This window comes from Spermophilus citellus (genome assembly GCF_964194105.1).
Source record: "Spermophilus citellus genome assembly, chromosome: 2".
Lineage (NCBI taxonomy): Eukaryota > Metazoa > Chordata > Mammalia > Rodentia > Sciuridae > Spermophilus > Spermophilus citellus.
In genome coordinates, this window is record NC_138183.1 from 195,832,394 (window position 1) to 195,856,184 (window position 23,791).

A 23,791-nucleotide genomic window follows, 5' to 3' on the forward strand; every position below is an offset into this window, starting at 1 on the left:
TTTGCTTTTTTTTCATGGAAAAACATTTCTTATTTCTTACATGAATGTAAGCCATGGTTATTAAGATCTGATGTAAAAATTAGAATATTGAAAACTTTTGTTCTACACTGAGCTCATCAGCTTCCTAATTCTTAAAAAGACAAACCTGATGAGATGGATGGAAGGAGTAACAGTGTCAGCATGTACATCTGTAAAATTCAGTGAACAATTTCCAAATGACCAATGCGTAAGGTTATAAAATCATTCATGAGTAATGATACGAAGTTTGAGATAGAACGTTAATAGAACACATAAGTTCAAAGATGTTAAATCTCTAAATTTCGTAGTCTCCTAGCTTTTCAACAAGTTGCCTATTTTGTCTCTTGATTAAAAATTACATTATTAGTACTATTATATCTTACTTCCTGGATTAACTGCCACTATATAAGCAATATTAAAATAAAATAATACAACTGATTTTTTTCCCATGCTTTGAATTGGATTCCTAACAATACTTGCTCTGAGTTATCTATGAGCTAGTAGACTGGAACAAAGTACTATGTAACACATAAACAGAAAGGGTCTCCTTATCTGTGCCCCATATTTAAGGAACACACAAATATCCAGCCTCTTTATTGGTTATTTTTAGGTTTAACTTCTCCACGCTTGTTTATTCATATTCAAACAACCACATTTACTGAGGGCTATTATATGCCAAATAACCCAAATACCAAGACAAAAATAAAAAAACATATTTTACTATAGACTAATAAAAAGACAAAGAGCCAAAATACAAAATGATGTGCTATAAATAGAAGTATCAAATAAGCTTTATAGAAGCTTACAGGGGAGAGAATGCCAGAAAAGGCTTCCCAGAAGAGGGTAATCCTGGAACTGAAAATGTTACAGAAAACATTCCCCACTCACAGTTTAATATTTAAACTTCAGTTCTGTTCTGCTCTTATGAACTACTAGTTTTTAGTTTTTGCTTTGTCATATAAACTGCAAAGTGATAATCTGATGTAAACAGACCAAAGTGGCAACGAATTTCATCAAATTTTAATTGAGTCAAAAATGAATTTATCAAAGTTCCTAGTACCTCCATACTGCTCAACTTCTGTTTTGTTTATTTTTGTAGTTGTAGATGGACAGCATGCCTTTTTATTTTATGTGTTTATTTATTTATTTGTGATGCTAAGGATGGATCCCAGTGCCTTACACATACTAGGGAAGCACTCTGCCACTGAGGTATATCCCCAGCCCAAACCTCTTTTGCTTCTCACTTTTTGGAAACTGACTCTGTGTTAACCCAGGATAGCCTCAAAATCTGGGGTTCAAGCAATCATCCTGCCTCCCCTCCCCCCATCCTGGAGTATCTGCTGGCATGCAATGCCACACCCGGCCTGGTTTTGCTTTTTTTTTTTCTTTCTATTTTTAATATTCTAACTTCTTCCACTACTAAACACTGTCACATTTATTAGAGTTTCTTTGTAAATTCTGTCACTGGGAATGATCACTGCTCCTTTCTTTCTTCCCATTAGAAATTAAGTCCAGGAGTTTAATTCCCTGGATTTATCCTACTACAACATTTCACTTTGAATTTTGCACCCCAGAGGAGCTATGAGTTCTACAGTACAACTACAAAGTGATTGCTGCCTGGTTGTCTAAGTCTTGTAAATAGTCCCTGCTGTCTATTCCAGTACTGTTGTTAAATCACTAATTGGACTCTCTCCTCTGGTTCCCCAGCAGCTGACATAAGTCAAAAATTCAAATTTAGCACGGTAAACTAGCCAACGACCTTTACAAATTCATTTTCAATATATAGCATCACTGACGTTCTTTAACCTTTTTCTTTTTTTAAATTCAGTTCTCCAAAGTCTAGGTTAAGCAGAAACTAATGAAGTTTCTACCTTATCATGAACAGAAACATTATCTACTAATTTGAAAACTATGTCTAGTAGCTACCGAACGCCTTTGGACTCCCTCACGCCACCAAACAGAATACCCAATAATGGAAGACTGGAACATACAGGAAGGGTATACTAGTAGAATATTTTCTCCCTCTCTCTCTCTCTCTCTCTCTTTTTTTTTTTTTACTCTGGACCTCGCTTTCTTCATCTATAAAACTTGCATGTAATGTAGAATAGGAGGACTGAAGTAATTTATAAGATCCTTATGGCTATAATAATCCAGAAATCCAATCTTTCTCCTCAATCCGGCTTTACACAAAACATGTGGAACCACAGAAAAGAACCTTTTATTCCACTGGACCGACTCTAATTCTCAGATGATGGCTTGAAAAGCTAAAGAACTTCCGACTCACCCGCCTTAACCCTTGGGCTGCCCCCAAGTCTCCTACCGAGAAAGCAAGACAAATAAAGTCCACCCAGTAGGATCATCAAAGAAGTACAAGGAAGGCCATATAGTGGTTTCGAAGCTCTGCCCCCGCAAAGGCCGGCAAATTGCGGGCTTCTAATCGCCGCTCAGTGAATGAATGAGTACGACCAGATAGGTGGATGCTCCTTCAGCTTGGGATGCCACTGGAGACCCTGGGCCTAGACCCCAACGGGGTGCATTTCAACCCTGTGCCTGAGAAACCCAGACACCCCGCCGCAGGGTCGTGGGCCCGGCCCCGCCCCCTCCCTCCAACCAGAAGGTGCGCGCCCCGGCGCGAGACTTCGGAGCTGAGGGCCTGGGACGCCCCGCGCACTCGCCTTCCCTGAGAGGAGGAGGAGCCTGCGGGTCCCCGGCCGCCGTCGCTCCAGCTCCCACTTACCGCGGTGCGTCGGGGGAGGGAGAACGTCAGGAGTGAGGGCCCAGGCCCGTCCGCCACTCGCCGCTCACAGAGCAGCGCGCGGCCGCCAGGAAACCGTCACCGTCGCCGCCGCCGCCGCCGCCGCTACCGACCGCCGCTTCGGGCGCAGCGCGCAGAGGGCCCGACTGCGTCACACGCCGTCCGCCGTCAGAGGCTCGCTCCGAACGCTCCGCCCTCGTCTTCTGCGCATTTGCAGACAAAGCTGCCACTCTAGGTCCGCCCTGTTACTCATTGGGCAACGAGTCTTTTGAAACCGAACGTGAGGGCGGTCTTCGGGGGAAGAGGCGGGGCATGAAGACTAAGGGGGAGGGAAAAAGGGAGGAGCGATGGGAGGGACATGGAGTCCCACCCCTCCGCCGCGGCGGTTGGCTGAGAGAGAGTCGTGACGTCACAGGGCTCCTCGAAGTGGATTGGTGAGTGGCTAGATTGGTGTTCACAGGCTGGGGTGTAGAAAAAAATTGGTGACGCCATACCAAGACCCCGCCCCCTTCTTTGGAGCGGAGAGACTTCTACTGCGGAAGCTCGGGCCAATCAGGAGGAAGGCCCCAGGATGGCTTGGTAACTATTCTACCCTTCCCTTGCCCCAGTCCGCAGGCGGTGATGGGAAAGCTGCCTGGTTGCCCTGTTCGCAGTTCCTAGCCATACCACGTGCGGAGCTGGAGGACCCTCCTAGGAGGCTCCTCTGTCCGCATAGCTTGTCTGTGGCTGCTCTGAGGCCCCAAATTCAGATCCGTTTCTGTCCTGACCCGTGCCAGTGCAGCATACTCATTTCCCTCTGAATTCCTAAGATAGACCTGAGCATTAGAGATGCCCCATAGTAATAGTTCACTGTAGGGCCTGATAAAAATAGATGATTCTTGGAATGTCTTTTCCAGCTACATTTTGATAACTCCTACTTATTCTTAAAGGCCTGGTTCAATGTTCCCAGCTTCTCTGACATATGCGTGCTAACTTCTTGCAGCTTGTTGGGCTAATTCTTGGGCAGGCCTTTGTAGTCCCTTGTCCCTTTTTGTGCACTTATTATTTTCCCGTATTTTATGCCAATCCCTAACCCTCACCTCTCCGTAGATCATAGCTGCATTTTCTTCTTTTTTGGTGTTGGGGATTTAACCTGGTATTGAACCCAGGGGTGCTTTACCACTGGCTGCATTCTCAGCCCCTTTTTATATTGAAGCAGGGTCTCACTAAGTTGCTTAGGCCTTCGCTAAATTGCTAAGGTTGTCCTTGAACTTGTGTTCCTCCTGTCTCAGCCTCCTGAGCCACTGGGATTACAGGTGTTGCCAACTGCACCCTGCAAGAGCTGCATTTTCATCCTCTTGGTGTCCCTTCCCTCCTGGGACCTAGCCTAAAGTAGGCACCTGATATTACCAGATCAAGGAGTGGGTATGTTCTTAGAAACTAGACCTCTCCAGGGCTGAGGGTCTCACATAGAACAGCAGGAGCTATGCTAAAAAAAGCAAAGTGTATGCACACTGCCTCTCCACCACCTCCTGAAATATCAATACAAAATTAAAAAACGATTTGCCAAAAACTTAGATTAATTCCTGGGAGTTTTCAGTAGTAGCAAGGAATTAGAAATTATTTGTTGAAAAGTGAAGTGGTTGTAAAGATGGAATAAGAAGAAACAGGATACTTTGTAGATGTTCAGTAGATGCTTAAAGGAAGAAAAAAGTTAATGTGTGGATGGCCAAATAGTAAGGCTAGTTTAAACTTCTATTTGCAGCCACCTCCCAACTCCTTTGTCCAAACACCCCTGCTTTCCTTTCATCTTTATTTGCTTTTGCTCTATGTTAGAAAGTCATTAGTGCTGGGCTTATGGCTCAACAGTAGAGTGCTCACAACTAGAATGTGTGAAGCCCTGGGTTTAATCCTCAGCACCACATATAAATAAATAAAATAAAATAAATGTATTGTGTCCACCTACAACTAAAAACAAATGTTAAAAAAAAAAGTCATGGGGCTGGGGATGTGGCTCAAGCGGTAGCCGGCTCGCCTAGCGTGCGTGCGGCCTGGGTTCGATCCTCAGCACCACAAACAAACGAAGATGTTGTGTCCGCCGAGAATTAAAAAAAAATAAATAAATATTTTTAAAAAAAGTCATTAGCACTTACTGGATAGTCACAGTAGCTTCCTCTCTGCTGTCCTGAAACTTTGATTTCTTGTCCTTTATTCCTCAAATCCAACTCTGTTTAAGCTTCAACTCTAGTTTTTGTCTGGTGCCTAAGGCCATGCACACAGAAGGTGCACTGTAGATTTTTTGATGAATGAATGCGTGAATTGGTTTCCTTAGTAGGGGAAACTAATAGAGACTGGTGAAGTTTAGAGTCTCAGAACCCTGGGTTTTAATCTGGGTCAAGCCATGTATTAGTTGTATGAACTTGGGAAAATTTCCTAACCCCCTGATCCTGATTCCTTGTCTGTAAAATGGGAATAACAATTTTGCTTGCATCACAGGGTTATTGTGCGAATTAAGCAAGATAATATGGGTAAAGCCCTTAGCATGATACCTGGTGCATGATAAGCCCTCAATAAGGGTTACTCTTTTTTTTTTTTTCTGGTACTGGATGATTGACCCCAGAGGCACTTAACCACTAAGCCACATCCTCAGCCCTTTCTTATATTTTAGTTACAGACAGGATCTCACTAAATTGGTTAGAGTCTCCCTAAGTTGCTGAGGCTGGTCTCAAACTTGTAATCCTCCTGCCTCAGCCTCCCCAGTTGCTAGGATATATAAAATTAAGCACTATAAAAGTAAAGGAGCTAGGCAGGGTGGTGTCCCCTTAGAATTCCAGCTACTCAGTCTGGAAGGGTGATGGTTCCAGACTTCTTTTTCTTTTTTTTTCTTTTTGGCAGTGCCAGTAATTAAACTCGGGGCCTCATGCCTTTTTAAAATTCATTTTTATTTTTTTGTTCTATTTTTTTCAGATTTCTTATGTGGTGCGTTGGACAGAGCAGCAGAGCTGGAGTCAAACAGAGCTAAGTTAAAATCCTAGTTCTGCTAGTTTTTAGAGCTTGCACAAACTATTTAATGGTTCTGTGCCCTAGTTTTCTTTTCCATGAACTGGATACAATACTTCATATTTTATAAGTTGATTGTGAAGGTCAAATGAGATGATGGGATTTGTAAAAAACGGAGCATGTTTGGCTCATGGTAAACACTCAGTAAATGTTGACTCCCTATCTCTTTCCCTGAACTTGATAAGAAAGGGTGAAGTTGATAAATAGCATATAATTGGAGTTTTAGAAATCTTGAGTACATACCTTTGACTTTTTTTTTTTTTTTTTTTTTTTTTTTTTGCACTGGGGATTGAGCCCAGTGGTGCTTTATTGCTGAGCTACATCCCCAGCCCTTTTGAGACAGGGTTTCACTAATTTGCTTAAGGCTTCATTAAATTGATGAGTCTGGCCTTGAATTTGGGATCCTTCTGCTTCAGCCTGTTGAGCCAATGGGATTACAGGCTTGTGCCACATTTTGTTCTACCATTAAAACAGTTAATGTCCGGGCACTGTGGCACATGCCTGTAATCCCAGAGGCACAGGAGGCTGAAGCAGGAGGATCCTGAGTTCAAAGCCAGCCTCAGCAAAAGCAAGGCGCTATGCAACTCAGTGAGACCCTGTCTCTAAATAAAATACAAAATAGGACTGGAGATGTGGCTCAGTGGCCAAGTGTCCCTGAATTCAATCCCTTTCCTACCCAAAAAGAGAGAAAAACAGTTAATGGACATTTGGGTTGTTTCTATTTTTAGCTATTATGACTAATGTTGCTTTAAACATTGTGTACAATTTTTTTTGTAGTCATATGTGTTCAATTCTCTTGCATCTATCCCTAGGAGTGGAATTGCTAGTAATTTGTGGTTCATTTTTTCCCACATTGGTCAAATGCTTTATTTCTTTTCTTTTTTTTTTAAAGAGAGAGAGAGAGAGAGAATTTTTTTTAATATTTATTTTTTAGTTATTTTGGCAGACACAACATCTTTGTTTTTGTATGTGGTGCTGAGGATCGAACTCGGGCCGCGTGCATGCCAGGCGAGCTCACTACCGCTTGAGCCACATCCCTAGCCCCAAATGCTTTATTTCTGATTTTTACATGTTGATTCTTAAAATTGCTTTTTTAGTTTTTGTAAAATATTTATTGAAGTAAAGTTAAAATAACAAAAAATATGCACTATGAAAGTAAAGGAGCTTGGAGAACATAAAGAGAAAAGACATGAATCGGTGTGAATATACTTCGTATACAAGCAGAGATGTGAAAAATTGTGCTGTAAATGTGTAATAATAATTGTAATTCATTCCACTGTCATATAAAATAAAATAAATAAAAACTACTCTTTGAAAAAAAAAAAAAAGAAAGTAAAGGAGCTGGGCAGGGTGAATTCCAATTCCCCATTGGAATTCCAGCTATTCAGGGGGCTGAGGCAGGAGGATTGCAAGTTTGAGGTCAGACTGGGCAACCCTGTCAAAAATAAAAAGGGCTGGAAGGGTAAAGGAGGACCACTGGGGATGTCACTCTATGGTAGAGTATCCCTGGGTTTGATCCTCAGTACTGCAAAATAAATAAATAAATAGATAAAGATAAATTTAAAAAATAAAAATGAAGGGCTGGGGATGCAGCTTGTGGTAGAGCACTTGACTAGCATTCCCAAGCACCACACCAATAAATAAATAAATATACTTTTGGCTGGGAATGTAACTCAATGGTAGAGTACTTCCCTAGCTTTATTGAGCCCCTGGGTTCAGTCCCCAGCACTGCCAAAAAAAGAAAAAAGTGAACAATTCCAGTAGCATTTAATTTAATACATTCACAATATTTATGCAGCTACCATCTCTCATCATTGTAAAGCTAACCCTTTTTTCACTAAGCTGTATCTCCCTGTTCCCTTCTTCCTCCAATGTGTAACTATCAAATCTGTACCTTGTCTCAATGGATTTAATTACTTTGAATATTTAATAATTTTAATATTTTTTAATAATTTTTTAAAGATAGAGTGAGAGAGAGGGAGGAGGGAGAGAGAGAATTTTAATGTTTATTTTTTAGTATTTGGCGGACACAACATCTTTGTCTGTATGTGGTGCTGAGGATCGAACCCGGGCTGCATGCACGCCGGGCAAGCGCACTACCGCTTGAGCCACATCCCCAGCCCACTCTGAATATTTAATATAAATGGAAACATGCAATGTGTGACCTTTTGTGTGTGGCTTCTTAGCATGTTTTCAAATTCATCTGGTTGTAACATATACCTACTAGTACTTCATTCCTTTTCATGGATGAATAATATTCCATGGTGCGGACATACTATATTTTGTTTATTCATTCATTTGTTGGTGAACATTTGGGGTAATTCCATCTTTTGGATATTGTGAATAGTCCTGCTATAAAGATGTGTACAGTTTCCTGTTTAAGTACCTTTTTTCAGTTCTTCAGGGTATATTCCAAGGAGTGGGATTGCAGAGTCATATGGTAACTTTATGTTTAACTTTCTAGGAACCACAAACTGTTTTCCAAATTGGCTGCACCATTTAACATTTCCAGTTAGCTATATATGAGGGGTCTAGTTTCTCCACATCCTTGCCAACACTTATTTTCCTTTTTTTTTTTTCCTTATTATAATCAGCCTAAGGATGTGTAGTAGTAGACTGGATCTTGTTAAGTTGCTTAGGGCCTTGCTGAGTTGTTGAATATGGCTTTGAACTTGTGCTTCTCCTGCTTCAGTCTCTCCAGCCTCTGGGATTACAGGAGTGCCCCACCAGGCCCAGCTCATTGTGTTTTTTTAAAGTATTTATTTTTTAGTTATAGGTGGACACATATTTGTATGTGGTGCTGGGGATCCAACCCAGTGCCTCACGCCTGGTAGGCGAGCACTCTACTTCTGAGCCACAGCCCCAGCCCATCTCATTTGATTGATGCAACAATTGTATGAGTACTTAACATTCTCTTATTATTATTCTTTTTTTCTTAAAGGGGGTGGGGGGGAGCGAGAGAGAGAGAGAATTTTAATATTTTTTAGTTTTCGGCAGACACAACATCTTTGTTTGTATGTGGTGCTGAGGATTGAACCTGGGCCACACGCATGCCAGGTGAGCGTGCTACTGCTTGAGCCACATCCCCAGCCCCTCATTGTGGTTTTGATATGCATTTCCCTAATGATGTTAAGAATGCATGTGATGGGCTGGGGGTATAGCTCAGTTGGTAGAGTGCTTGCCTTGCATGCACAAGGCCCTGGGTTCAATGACCAGCACAAAAAAAAAAAAAAGAAGAATGCATGTGGTAAACATGCCATGGTGGTGCATGCCTGTAATCCCAGTGTTTTAGGAGGCTCAGGCAGGAGGATTGAGAGTTCAAAGCCAGCCTCAGCAATTTAGCAAGGCCCTAAGCAACTTAGTGAGACTCTATCTCTAAATAAAATATAAATAATGGCTAGGGATGCAGCTAAGTGGTTAAGTGCCCCTGAATTCTGTCCCTGGTACCAAAACAACAAGAACCATAACAACAAAAATGAAGAAAAAAAGAATGCATATGGTAATTTCTAGGGAGATCACTAAAATAATAATACCGGGAAAAATGGAATAATCCAAAAAGAATTCAAGAAAACAGAGGGATAAATGACTAAAAAAAACCAGTGAAAATATTTTCGTGCTAATCAATACCCTTTATAGGATGGGTAGAGTTCTCTTAGAAGGGAAAAATAAGAACATTCTAGGCCACATAAACTGAGGAAGCAAAAGGGCCAGGAAAGAATGTAGCATATCCAGGAATACAAACTGGAAGTGAAAGAGGGAACAAAGAAAGTTCTATTGAACAATGAAAATTCAGTAACTGAATCAGGGTTCTGGAAGTAGATAGGTAAGTCTTGGATGGATAGTTTAAAGCCATCCGAAGAAGACGTCTTGGTCATTTAAAAGATCTCTGAGAAGAATGAAGAATAACAAATCCTCAACCCAGGAAGAGACTGATTTTCTTAAGGCTTCCAAGGAGGCTGAGGCACATTGTGGCCTGAAGTTGGATGTCTTTTAGCACTGTCTGCATCTCTGCCTCTTCACTGTCCTTAGCCTTGCTCCTCACTTTGTCACCCATTCCTAGAAGTTGTTCTTCAAATGCCTTCCTGTGGTTCTTAAATCTTTGCTTGATCCATCTAAATACTGCCCATCCTTCAAAGGGCACTTCAATTGGTTGTGGTGGTGCATACCCGTAATATCAAAGAGATATCAAAGGGGGCAAAGAGAGGAGAATCAAAAGTTCAAGGCCAGACTGGAGTTGTGGCTTAGTGATAGAGTGCTTGCCTCACATGTGTGGAGCACCAGGTTCAATTCTCAACACCACATGAATACATAAAATGAATGAAATAAAGGTATTGTGTCCATCTGTAACTAAGTTCAAGGCCAGCCTCTATAACTTAGTATAGATCCTGTCTCAAAAAGAAAAAAGGGCTGAGATGTGGGTCAGTGGTAAAACATCCATAGATTCAATACCCAGATCAGGAAAAAGAAAGAAAAATGAAACACTTCAATTAAATTAAATATTTTTTGAGTTCCTACTATATACCTATGCAAGGAATGTATGAAATGGGGTTTCCATCTTTAAATGAGTTCCCAGAAAAGTGGGGAAAGGGACAAAAACAAATTATTTTGCTACTTTGTGGTCAGAGCCCTAATAAAGTTTGGTAAAAGGCACCTAATGCTGTGGGAAGATCATGAGGTTTGGGGTTTGAAGTTGGGGTGGTGGGGGGAGATACAAAGAAAGTTGAGTAAAACTTCATGGGAGAGTGAAGTATAACTAGAATATAAAATTTGTGCTTGAAACATTGGATGGCCAGTTCATGAAGAATGTTAAATACCACACTAAAGAATTTGCTCTTATCCTAAAAGCTATACAGAGTTGGGGCTGGGGATATAGCTCAGTTGGTAGAGTGCTTGCTTCACATGCACAAGGCCCTAGGTTAAATCCCCAGCACCACACACACACACACACACACACAAACACACACATAGGCAAAAGCTATACAGAGTTGCTAAATAATTTATTTGTAACAAGGGAGGAATATGGTCAGATCTGTATTGTAAGAAGAGCTGGTCTAGCTGTAATGGGGCGGATGATAGACATGAAGACAAGGAGACCAGTGAAGGAGATCCCCTATAGGAAGCTTTCCTTGACAACTACTTCTATATTTTGATCCTCTCATCTGCCCCCCACATCTACACTTCCACCTTGCTACTAGAGGTGGAACATCATTGTGAACATTCGGTCTCCTTGGGAGTGTGTAGTCTGTATGTGTGGAAGGGAGAGTGGTACAGTGATTGTGACTAAAACAGACTCCAGCAAACCTCACCAGGAGGGCAAGAGACTCCAGGAACCCTCAAGCGCAGCAGCAGCTACTTAGACAATGGACAAAGGCCAGTTCAGCAAACACTGAGTGCCCACTGAATAAGAGCAAGAGTAGAAGCTTAAGTGGTCATTCAACTTCTTTAGCTATAAAATGTATTTCATTAAATTTACCTCACCAGATTTATTGAAGATCAAATGAAAGAGTAGACATAAAGTCCCTGGCACATAGGAAGAACCCATTCTTCCTTTCAAACTGACAGGAGAAGAAATATATTCAGAGTGAATCAGTGACAGCCAAGATCAGATCATTCAGAGAAGGCTCAGCCAGGATGAGTTCAAACTGCAGCTCACACATCTGGTTGTAATAACCACCATGCATTGGGTGCCTTCCACATGCCTGGCACATTGCTCTGATTCTCACAACAACTGTATGATGTAGATAGTCCTAAAACAATTTTACAGTGGAGAAACTGAGGCTCAGGGCTAAAAGGGCCCACATTACCCAGGTCACCTGAGAATTAAAGGCAAGATTAGAGAATGTCAAGGTTCAGGCAGATGGGCCAGAAGCAAGCATATAAAGAGTGAAGGAAGGCAAGGAGGATGACACAAAGTTCTAAGACAGAAAACCAAAATCTATTTGTTGAAATCAGATGGAAGTGGTTCTTTTAAGTAGAGTTTTAGTAATCATTTTTCTCTGGGCCCTAACTCTTAAGTACAGGGTAGTGGGCTGGGATTGTGGCTCACTGGTAGAGCGCTTGCCTAGCATGTGCGAGGCCCTGGGTTCAATCCTCAGCACCACATAAAAATAAACAAAATAAAGATATTGTGTACAACTAAAAAATAAATATTTTTTTAAAAAAAGAACAGGGTGGGGAGAATTTAAAGTCTTATTTTAGAACAAGATACCTTCCCTCCAGGTTTGAAGTCTCAACGAGTGAGTCTAAGATATGTCTGTGGGTCCCCTACAAGTGTCTACCACAGAGAGGGCCTGACATGAATGAACAAGACTAAATTCATGAAAAAGAGTTCTGGCAAGTTGACAAATTTGAGCCTGTCTCCCATTCTGCAAAGTGGCAATTATAATTATCTTATGGGACCAGCAGTATATAGTGATTGAGGGAATGACCTCAGGTGCCAGGATGGAATCCTGGTTCTGATATTTACTAGCTGAGTAGGTAAGGTACCTTCTGTTTTCCATTGGAAAATGGAGATGTTAATAGTGTCTACTTCACAGGATTTTTATGAAGATTAAATAACATAACACGTAGAAAAGTGAGTGGGATATAGTGGGTGCTCAGAATGTGTTAATTATTGCTTTGAGGATTTAAATGGGAAAGGTGTGATGTTAACCTTGTCTAGTTCAGAAATCCTCCACGCACTGCTTTTGTTCCCTCATTCTCGGTTCTTGTGGAATAGAATGGTCTTTGCAAAGGGAGCCAGGGACCAGCTTGGGGAAGGAACCTGGGAGTTGATTTCTGGGATCAACCCTCTTTGTGGGAAGACCCAAGGCTTGGGCAGATCCTCTCTCCCTATGCTTTTGTTAGTCAAGACAGAGCGCCCTCTCCTGTTCAAATGTGGGAACATCACTGGCCCAGAATTTTCGGGGTGAGCCTCACAGGGTCTCAGAGCCTGCAAGGTGCTCTTCCCCAGAATGAAATGCCCCAACCAGCTCAGAGGAGCAAGGTTTGGAGGAGGGGCGCCGAAGCTGGGGCAAATCAGCCTTAATATTTCAAAAGGGCGAGACGGGATAATTCATTTAGGATGTGGGTGGAAGACAGGAGAAACTGGGGTCAGGGAATGACAGAAATCGGGGTCCTGTTCGATTAATTTTATGTTCTTTCAACAGGTGATGGGGACGCGGCCGAGAGGTAAGGTGACAAAGTAACTTATCCAGCACTTCACTCCTAGATGTCTGACTGCCCTCACGCTGCCAGAATTAGTGGCGCCGGGCGCGTGCCTGTAATTCCAGCAACTGCGGAAACTGAGGCAGGAGGATCGCAGGTTCAAAGCCAGCCTCAACAATTTAGCGAGATCCTGTCTCAAAATAAAAAAAAAATAAATAAAAAGGGCTGGGGATGTGGCTCAGTCGTTTAAGTGCCCCTGGGGTCAATCCCCGGTACCAACAAAATAAAACAACAACATAAAAGCAGAATTACTGGGGCCGATCAGGGCTGGAGGGACATGGTTTGTGGGGACGCCAGATTAAGGGGGAAGAGCCAGGGGTCTGGGTCCCTAGAAGCCGGGAGGAGCCCACAATCGGTGCGGGCGCAGTTTCCTCCCTAAGTTCCGCCCCGCGCGCACCGGCTCCGCCCCGCGCCCTTGCTGCTCCGGCAGGCCCCCAGCTGCTAGCCCCCCACCCGGCGGGGCCTCCCTCCGGGAACCCCCAAGTTCCCGGACTGCGCTGGCGCGGCCTCTTTGTCACTAGTGCTTCGGTAAGTATAGGGATGGCTATGCCCGCTTGCGGGGCAGCCCCATTCGGGAAGTTAGGCCACGCGGTCCAGCCGCCTCAGGAGCGGGCCGAATCTCTCGGGTCCTGGTGCCTGTCTTCTTCCCGCACACTCTCCGTATCCCACGAACTGCTTCTGTCCGGACGTCCTGAACTGACCTCCTTCCTTCTCCTCCCTAGCGTGGAGCGCGGTGTGCAGGGATTAAGCTCTCCCTTCTTTACTCTGCAGGGCCTCCTGGTCAGGATTCCTCCCAGGTGCTGCGGATGGAGGCGTGGGGTAGCCTTGGAACCCCATAGACTAGTTTCGAATCTCAGCTCTGCCAGTTATTAGCCTGTGACTTTGAGTAAGTGTTTTTAACCATCTTAAACTCTTTTCCTCTTATGTAAAATGGAAACACAGCCTATAGTGTCACTTCATGGAATTATAGTGAGAACTGAAAGAAACAATGTATATTATTAAGTGCTGAACAGGGTGCTTATAGGCAGCCATTAAATGTGATGGGAGTGTCTGCTGAAAAAATCTCTAGGAACTTTGGATGTGAGGTAGGAATACTTTTAAGCAAGCAGTTTTCTACTAAGTAGTATGTGTGAGGAAGTTAAAGCTGTCTGGGGGGGGGGGCAAAACTATAGGTAGTAAGCTCCCTGTCCAGAGGTGTGGAAGAGCAGTGTGACTAAATTGGAGAGCCCTTAAAAGTAATCTAAACCGTCTGATCTCCTCCTTGCACAATTGTGGAAACAGGCCCAGAGTGGCTAGTTGACTTGCCTAAGATCACACAGTTAAGAAAGAGGACAGACATACCTCCAAGACAAAATGGAACAGACTATCCTTTTTTGTTTTGTGTTTTTTGTTTTGGAAACTGTCCCTTGAAACAACCTCATCAACCCAGGGGTTCCTGAGGGACCTGGAGCTACAGGCTTTGAAGAGGAATGTTGGGAGGATGGACTAGGTATACTGCAACTGTAGAGTTTAGGTTTGGACTGGGTGGGGTGCTTTCCAACTAGGGCCCTGAGGGACTTCCAGGGCCTGTAGAGATGATCCAGGGAATGTGTTGGATTTGGGAAGGTACCTGAGCCACTTTAAACTCCTTGGGGAAATCCCTGACCACCTCCCTACCACAAAAGGGAAAAAGAAACTTGAGAAATTGGGACAGGCAGCCTGATTGGGCCTGGCATAAAGGGAAGGTAGATGAGAATGCAGAAGCTTATCCACCTGGATTGTTCTGGAATGCCAGGATGCCAACCTAAACAGGTCAAAGTTCTTTCTGTGGGTGGGGCCAGGGAAAGTTAGGACGTGATTTGGCAAGGCCTTTGAGACCAGAAGGGCAGGTTTTTTTTTTTTTTGTTTTGTTTTTTTTTTTAATGTATCTGGAACCAGCCCTAATTTGGCATCAAGAAGCCTAAATTCCAGAGATAGTTTTGCTCAGGCCCAGCTTTGAAGAAGGGCCTTTCTCCCTCTGCATCTTATTTTCTCTATCACTACAGTGGGAACTGGGCTGATTGGCTAAACTCTGTAGGATTTGGTTTTTCTATTTCTTCCTTCTTTTCCAGCCCTCATTCCAGTCTTAATCTGAATTTTCTGCCCAGAGCTCTGACCCAGAGAGGAAGGGGTAAAGAAGAGCCAGAGTTGCCACGTGTAAACTTTTCAAGGGCTCTGCACCTCCCTACTGCTGGCTCTCCATCTACTTTCTACACGACCTTGATTAGATACCTGCCTTAATTTTCCCTGCTATTAACTGATGGTGTTGTTGGTGTTCTTTTTAGCTATTATGGTTCTTGACCTTAGATACCCTTGTTTGAGGGAAAAATCAAGTCCTCAAGAGCTCTCCTGTAGTCTCAGGGAGAGGGTGGACTGAGAAGCCTCCAGAAGCTGACCAAGCAACTCTTTCCTGCAAACAGCAAGCCTAGACTAATGCCAGGCCTGATTCTGCAAAGCCTTTCACCCTCAGAGCACGTGAGGCAATAGGCAGGGACAAACAGGAGTTTGAGGTTCTCTCAGCTTCCATGGAGGCCCTAATGCTGTGAACTGCTTTGCCTGCACACAGAAGGGACTGAGGGTGCAGGAGGGCTCTGAGCCAGTGAGTGAAGCCTGGAGACTTGGCCTTAGGCTCAAAGGCTTGGGGGAGGAGATGGGCTATTCTGTCCACTGGTTGGTTGTAGAAACAAGAGACTAGATAAACTAGCTTCTGTAGTCCTAGAACCCAGGCAGAGGAGTGAGGAGAAGGTCTCCCAATCTGTTCAAGCTTCATCCTACTCTAGATTGGGTTCATTGTCTTCCCTCTGAAATTGAGTTTGAGTGTTGTCTTGGGATTCTGAGTCAGTCTTCCTTATCCATGGCGGAAGCTGTCCAAATTTAGGAAACATTATTCTCAGACTCCCCACCTGAACACAAGGGCTGACTTCACTGAGTCCCAGCCTGCTGTATGGGGCCGTGACAGCACACCACTCCATCCCCAGGTCTGACAAGATGTACCAGGTCCCACTGCCACTGGATCGGGATGGGATCCTGGTTCGGCTCCGCTTCACCCTGGTGGTCCTGGTCACGGTCTGCTGTCCATTTATCGCCTTCCTCTTCTGCATCCTCTGGTCCCTGCTCTTCCACTTCAAGGAGACAACGGCCACACACTGTGGGGTAGGGCTTCGGGGGCACTCATACCTCATATTCAGGCCCATCTTGATCTATTTTGGATCCTGATTTTATTTTGACAGGATTAACCAGCTTTCCAGTAGGGTCCATCAAATATACTGGACTTCTCGTGGGGGGGTTACCTGAAAATTGAGGTCTCAAGGATTAGACTCCCTCCACCTTCCATGAAAGTTCTAGGGACTGGGGCCACTGAAATTGTGCAGCCCCCAAACCCACAACTCAATCATTACTTCAAAGAGGACACATTCAGGAGCCCCAGTATTTTCTGGAATGTAAACAGAACAGGACTGGGCTAGAAGGCATTTTGGGTCTCATAGTGGCACTGTGGGCTTGTACCTGTCTTTTTGAGAATGTGATTCTGTATATGTATGTGTGTGTGTGTGAGTGATATAATTATATATAATGGCTTTGAGTGGGGTATATATGTAAAAGAAACTCTTATCAGTGCCTGTCTATATGGGAACCCAATTATGTGCATGTATTATATGTTCTGGGGTGAGTCTCATGAGCACTGAGGCTCCACCAATTGTCATCTACCCTCTGGATGGGAATATGGGGTGTCTGGGCCATGAAGATAAGAGAGTTCTTTCTCTGTAGGATATCAGAGTAAATAGGGTGAGACTTGCATTAACCTCTGCTATGTTCTTAATTCATCCACTGAGACCCAGAGCTTCAGTTACCCATGTCTAAAGTGAGGTTGAGCCAGGTACAGTGGCCCATAAAAGTAATCCCAATGACTTGAGAGAATGAGGCCGGAGGCTTGAAAGTTTAAGGCCAGCCTCAGCAACTTGGTGAGACCCTGTCTCAAAATAAAAAGGACTGGGGATGTAGATTGGTGGTAAAGCACCCCCAGGTTCAATCTCCAGTACTAAAAAATTAAATAGTGAGGTTGATGATTCCTGTCCTACTCCTTTCCAGGGCTAGTGTAGCACTCTAGATATTACAAAGATGAGAAAGCAGTTTGGGGAATGTGAAGGGTGAGGGTCAGGAGAATGAGGAAGAAGAGATTGTTAGAGAGGAAGGCAGGCAGGAGATGAAGTTAGCCTTGGGACTTTAGGTGAAGAACCAGGGCCTGAACATGGACTCTTGGGCTAGCTTCTGAGAGAGTTTTGAAGGCCCCCAGCTAACTTCCTTTATAGGAAGTTGCTAAGACTAGCTTTGAACTTCTGCCTATAAAGAGCATCTGCTTCAGAGAAAGAGGAAGAAGTAGCAGAGAGGTCTGGTTAGGAGTTTGGGATGGAACCCACTTCTTTTGTTCATATGACATGAAGTTTTCCCTCAGATTTGTCAGTGGATAGACATGAGTCTTTGAGTATAGGCACTTAGTCTGATGAGACCCTATGCTAGGAGCTCTCAGAAGGAATAGGACTGGAAGGAAAGTGAGTGACCAGGTGATCTGAGGGAGAGGATTACTCTTTTCTGACTTAGTGCTTGTTTCAGATAATGAATGCATCAGTGTTCCCATTACTCTGGCCAACTCTAGTTCATCCAGCAGAACTCTACCAAGATGTCTTCTCCTCCAGAAAGCCTTCCCTTTGGGACAAACTTATCACTCCCTTCTCTGGGTGCTTACAGTTCCCTGTGTTATCTTTCATATACTATTATATATTTGTGTCTATCTTCCACACCAGACCAGGATCTCCATGAGGGTAGATAATGCAACTGAGTCAGAAGGTATTTGTTGAATAAATGGATAGGACCCTCCCAACCTAATGCCACAGGAAAAGGAAGACATGGTATAAAGCAGTCATAGTCTGAAAAAAATATATTTATACAGCATATAGCATTAAACTGAGTAGGCTGTTTGCACTGACACTTGTGCCTGGCCCTGAGGGCTAATAGGATAGATAACCTCAGCATACTTTGTATACCTATTACCTACTCTTGGCATACCTGTTGGGAAATTAAGGCATAGGTAGTTGCTGAAGGTTACCTGGTCATCTGGAGCAGTAGTAGGCCTGTTGGATCCCACTTTTCATATATGCTTTGGATTTCCCATGTGGAATATTCCAGGAGCCAAGCATGGTGGCACATGCCTGTAATTCCAGCAGCTCAGGAGGCTGAGTTAGGAGGATCACCAGTTCAAAGCCAGCCTCAGCAAAAGCAAGGTTCTAAGCAAATCAATGAGTCCTTGTCTCTAAATAAAATACAAAATGGGCCTGGGGAATGTGGCTCAGTGATCAAGTGCCCCTGAGTTAAATCCCCAGTTCCAAAAATAAATAAATAAAAATAAGAAAAATAAAATAAAGAAATGAAAATGGCTGGGAATGTAGCTCATTGTTAAAACTCCCTTGGGTTCAATTCCTCAATACCTCCCCCACCCCCAAAAGTAGAATATCCCAGGAATGGCCAAACCAAGAAGTGAAGAAAGCAACCTAGCACAACACATCTATAATTAACAACTTTTCCTCTGCTTGCACATGCCCTGTGATGGGGCTTCCTTCATTTTCAGGTAACCTTTTCTAAGGCGACTTAGAAGGTAACAATCTCAATCTCTCTCTCTCTCTCTCTCTCTCTCTTTTTGGTACCAGGGATTGAACCCAAGGGCACTTGACCACTGAGCCACATCCCCAGCCCTTTTTTATATTTTATTAGAGATAGGGTCTCACTGAATTGCTTAGTGCATCACTAAGTTACTGAGGCTGGCTTTGAACTAGTGATTCTTCTGCCTCAGCCTCCCTAGCTGCTGGGATTACAAGTATGTGCCACTGCACCTGGCAACAATCTCTTTCTTATGGTGAGCATAGGATTTTTTTTTTTTCTTTTTTCCTTTCTGTAAGTCTCTGCCCTGACCCTGGCTCTGCTTTGATAGCCATGGAACTACTCTCTTATTTTGGCTTTAAGTCAACCTGCGGAGATCAAGAAGACAACAGTGGGGCTGTGTCGTGTATGTGTGTGGTGCTAGGTGCTGGTAATTGAACTCAGGGGCACTCTGTCACTGAGCTACATCCCCAGCCCTTTTTTAAATTTTTTAAAAATTTGAGACAGGGTCTCACAAAGTTGCTAAGACTAGCTTTGAACTTCTGCCTCACCCTCCTTAGTCGCTGGAATTATTGGAGTGTGCTATAATCCTGGCTCCTTAGGAGGTCTTTTTAGATAGCATAACTATAGTTTCTTCAGGCAACACACACAGGATGTGGCCTCTAGGCTTCTCCCCACCCTGAACATATCCTTGGATTTGACCTAGTTGGTAACTATTTTCTCTGTGTTGGGCCTTTATCTGGGCATGGGACTTCAGGTAACCTGGGTAGTATAGGTGAAAGTAAGACTATTCATTCCTATTACTGGCTGTTAGATATCTGTTGATGCAGCCTGAGTTGCCATTAGCTGTTTCCCCATAGGTACAGGCAGGACACTGATGTCTCATATTCAGATCTGTCTAGATTCTTTTGAATCCTATGATTCTATTATTATTATCACAGATTAGCCAGTTCTCTAATGGGGCATAACATACATACTTGGTTTTGCTCCAGTCAAAAAGGGCCAGATTCCATTCTGTTTTTTCTCTTTTCTAGAAACCTGCATGCATCCCTGGTTACAACCCTCAGAGAGGTCCCCACCCCCACCCCACAAAGAAGCTGCAGTGGACTGACCTCAGCCACTATCACTTCTTAACCGTTGCAGAGTGTTCCGGGATTTATGATGTGGCCTTGTTGATCCTGGGAAGGCTGTGTGCCTGGGCAGGCGTGGAGAACTGGGCTCTGTGGGCGGGAGGGCAGGCCCTGAGGAGCTAGGGGTGGGACCCTCCTGTCTTAGAGCAGTCTCAGTCTGGCTAGAGCCCTCAACTCAAGCTCCGGATTCTTCAACACCCAGTGTGAGTGTTGCTTAGTGAGCCCCCACCCCTACCCCATCCCTGATGAGTAGCTGGACTAGAAGATGGGGTCTCTTTAATGAAGGGAAGTATAAGTCCCCAGGGGAGATCTGATCTTAGGCTTTTTACAAAGCCATCTCTGTCTGCCTCAGAAGGGAGCCAGCTTGAGGGGTCATGGTGGCGGGGCATTAGCAGGTGCAGAGAGGGGTAGGGAGAGGGAAAGCCCAGCTCTCTGGGTTTTTGTCTGACCTGGATAGAATCTTCCTGGGTCTGGCTCAGCACAGCAGGCTGATGCTGAGTGGAGAAAGTTTCTATGACCCTCAGATTCCCCCATCTTTGGGTTGGGTGACGTGGTCTTCTTAGATGGGGAGATGGGAGTTTGAACCTTCACAAGAACCCTGATATTCTGAGTTCAGGGTGCTGATGGCCTGAGGCTTGGCTCATTCAGAGCCTGGGGGTGGGAGGTCTGGTAGCCTATGGCCCCACTGAAATAGGTTCTAGGACACTCCCATTGTTCCTAGTTGAACTTGGGTGAGGAGGAGGAATGTGGTCAGACAGGGTGAGTGGGAGGGCTTTACCAGTTCAAGCCAAGGGTCTTTTGTCCAGGTTACTCGGCTTGAAGGAAGTCTTGATGTAGAGCCTTAAGCTGTCCAGTGGCAAGAGATCTTAGTCCTAGTGTTTGATCCTGTATAGTTCTGGACCTCAGTCTTCCCTTCTGTGGGATGGGAATAATAACCTTTCTACTTCTGATCCTTCTCCTTAGTGACTGTGAGGATTGTGAGAGTGAGGTGAGTCATCAGAACTCCCAGGTCCTGTCCCCTGGAAGTTTCTATTGCCCAGGTTCTTCAAGAGGTGAACCTAGATTCTCAGTGTACCAGCGGATTCCCAAGAGTTGCTCCTGTCCTATCTCCCACTGTTCCTTGGCAGTCTTCCTTTCCCCCCCTTGTGTCCTTTCTACCATTTCTGCTCTGGCTCTCCCTATACTCTGAGGAACCAGCTCTGGAAAAGGCCCCACTTTCCCAAGCCCAGATATTTCACCAGGCCCCAAGTTGTGTCCCTTGCCCTTCTTGGGTCACTTCCTACAGGATGTTCTCTGCCGCCTCCCAGCCCTTGGACCCTGATGGGACTGTGTTCCGGCTCCGCTTCACAGCCATGGTCTGGTGGGTCATCACTTTCCCTGCGTTTGGCTTCTTCTTCTGCATCATCTGGTCCCTGGTGTTCCACTTTGAGTACACAGTGGCCACTGACTGTGGGGTGAGTGCCAGGCTCCTTAGCACCTGGGTCAGGGCCAGGGTAAGAGATGGTGGTGAGGCAGGATTGGAGAGTAGGAGAGAACTAGAGGGTCAGAGAGGGATAGAGAATTTGTCAGTAGAGACTCATAGTGTCTATAGAGTCACAGTCCTCCAAGAATTGGAATTGGAAGAGGATTATACAAAGTCCAAAGGAGCTGGACGTGGTGGCACATACCTATAATCCTAGTGGCTCAGGAGGCTAAGACAGGAGGATCACAAGTTCAAAGCCTGCCTCAGCAACTTAGCAAGGTCCTAAGCAATTTAGCAAGATTCTGTCTCTAACTTAAAAAAAAGGGCTGGAGATGTGGTTAAGTGCCCCTGAGTTCAAGTTCAATCCCCAGTACAAACAAAAAGGAAAAAAAAGAAAGAAAGAATGTTCAAATGGAGTTGGGGTCGGGGAGGTTGATGTAGGAGAGAAGTGAAGGGGTTGGAGGATTGGCCAGGAGAGATCACGAGAGGGAGAGGTAGCTGAAAAAACACCAGACTACAAAGGAAGCCAGTAATGAGAAGGTGCAGTGAGGCCCAGAGCCAAAAGTAACAGGTGGCTTAGCCCTACTCTAGGATCCTCAAGCTTTGTTTCTCCACCAGCAACCCTAGCCCCACAGCCTGTGGGGTACACTCAGGGCTCTGCTAGCTGGAAATCTGGATGGACTTCTTGCTTTCCAGATCAGTTCACTAGATCTTTCCTGAGGGATCAGGGGTAGAAGTTCTATGTCAGGGACATGGAGCTGAAAATGGACTTGCTCTCAGCATCTCATTCCTGCAAGAGACAGTCCTTAGGCACAGTTGAAATATAGTGAGTTGGGATTCTTGCAATAAAAGGGAATGAAGGTTTTCAGGGACCAGAGGAAGCACCTAACCCAGCTTGGATATTGGGAAAGACTGACTTTCTATAGGAGGGGGCATTGTTTGTGGGAGATAGGGGGATGTGAAGAAGGATCTTTGTGAATGCCAGGCCGATAGCTTTGGATTTTATCCAGAGGGCAATGGGGAACTTTGGAAAGATTTTAATCAGGAAAAGGGATATGATTAGATTTGTCCTTTAGAAGATCATCTCAGCTCCTGAGTGGAGAACAGATTTAAGGGTAGATACAAGAATAGGGATACTAGTGTAGTGACTCATACTATTGGAGACCAGAGCTAAGATGGAGACCATGAGGATAGAAAGGAGAGAGGATGGAGTCCAGAGAGGAAAAGGAAATAGGATTGACAGGAATTAAAATTTTTGTTTAGTTGGCAAGGGATGAGGAGGCAGCAAGGCAGGTAGAAAAAGTCATTTATAATTTGGGGAGGACTTTTAATCTGGGACCAAAGAAATGGATCTCTAATGGTAAAAACCTGGGGAATTCTTAGAAACCCCACTTTGTGAGTTTCTGATCTCCTGTCCTGTTATAAAGGGGTTTTCTATCAGGGGCTAGGAATATAGCTCAGTTGGTAGAATGCTTACCTTCCATGCACAAGGCCCTGGGTTCAATCCCCAGTACTGCCAAAAAAATAAAAAGAAAAAAAAAAAGAGAAAGAAAGGAGTTTTCTACCCATTTCTCAGTACTTTTAGCTCTGGGCTCATGGAGAGTTTTGGAGTGAGCTGTGTATCTGGTCTCTGTTGCTTATTGCTGGCACAGTTGGTGAGTGGGCAACTTATGTGCTGGGAATGGGGGTGGAGGTGGGGTATATATATATACATACTTGATTTTGTTTGTGCATATGTGTGTATGCATGCATGTGCCCCTGTGTGTGAGTGCCTATATGGAAGAGACAATCCCTGCTCTTAGGATCTCATCCTAATCTGAGAGGATTTTGTGAAAACAGAACACAGTCAAAAGGTTCTAACTTTTCACTTCTCCCCAAGGTCTCCCCCCAATTCTCCATCATCTCTACCCAGTACTTGTTCCCAGCATCAGAAAGGACTCATCACTTTTGAGTGCTTTGAGTTCTTCCAGTCAGGCTTAGGTACTGGTCCTATTCCTCTTAAAGTAGCTGAGATTAGGGAGCAGTCTTCAGAATAAATATTCCAGGAAGAAGAGGCAAAACTCATTAACCGAACTGAGGGTAATGGAGAGGCTCAAAACTCAAGTCAGGAGGGCCTGGGGATATAGTTCAGTTAGTTGAGTGCTTGTTCCACATGTACAAGGCCTTGGGTTCAATCCCCAGCACCACTCACACACACACACACACACACACAAAAAAAAAAAAAAAAAGTAAGGAGACTTGGAGGTCTCACTGTGTCTGGTGTCCTGCCTCTCAACCCATAAACAGGCCTTCCTATGCTGACTGGCCACTTGACTCACAGTGGCCAGTCTTTTCAGTGAAAAGCCTGCAGGCATTTCAGAGAAGTCTATCTTCTGAAATCTGTCATTTATTGTACCCACTATGTGCCAGACACTGCAGATGCTTTGCATACCTTACATTTAGAATTCATAATCACTCTGCAGGTTAGTGGTGTTATACCCAGGTTCCAATGAAGAAATTGGAACTCAGAGAGGT

At 44.3% G+C, this 23,791-nt stretch overlaps 2 protein-coding genes across 29 annotated transcripts in view; one reads left to right on the forward strand and one right to left on the reverse strand.

The window, feature by feature from the left end:
* Window positions 1–2,951, reverse strand: part of NUP98 (nucleoporin 98 and 96 precursor) — a gene marked incomplete at its 3' end in the record, with an annotated part of 108,186 nt that extends 105,235 nt beyond the window's left edge. For 3 of the 7 annotated variants that reach the window (XM_081282040.1, XM_081282039.1, XM_081282038.1), the window contains exon 1: window positions 2,756–2,949. Of the gene's footprint in view, window positions 1–2,755 lie in introns of all 7 variants that reach the window. The other 4 variants (XM_081282037.1, XM_081282036.1, XM_081282035.1 and 1 more) reach the window with 2 other exon arrangements.
* A 278-nt stretch (window positions 2,952–3,229) lies between these two features.
* The window catches only part of PGAP2 (post-GPI attachment to proteins 2), a 35,444-nt gene continuing 14,882 nt past the window's right edge, over window positions 3,230–23,791 (forward strand). For 4 of the 22 annotated variants that reach the window (XM_081282361.1, XM_081282343.1, XM_081282342.1 and 1 more), the window contains exons 1-4: window positions 3,234–3,352; window positions 12,961–12,982; window positions 13,790–13,904; window positions 16,015–16,189. In XM_081282361.1, the coding sequence (XP_081138487.1) occupies window positions 16,025–16,189 (165 nt within the window). In that variant the 5' untranslated portion in view covers window positions 3,234–3,352; window positions 12,961–12,982; window positions 13,790–13,904; window positions 16,015–16,024. The other 18 variants (XM_081282359.1, XM_081282360.1, XM_081282341.1 and 15 more) reach the window with 12 other exon arrangements.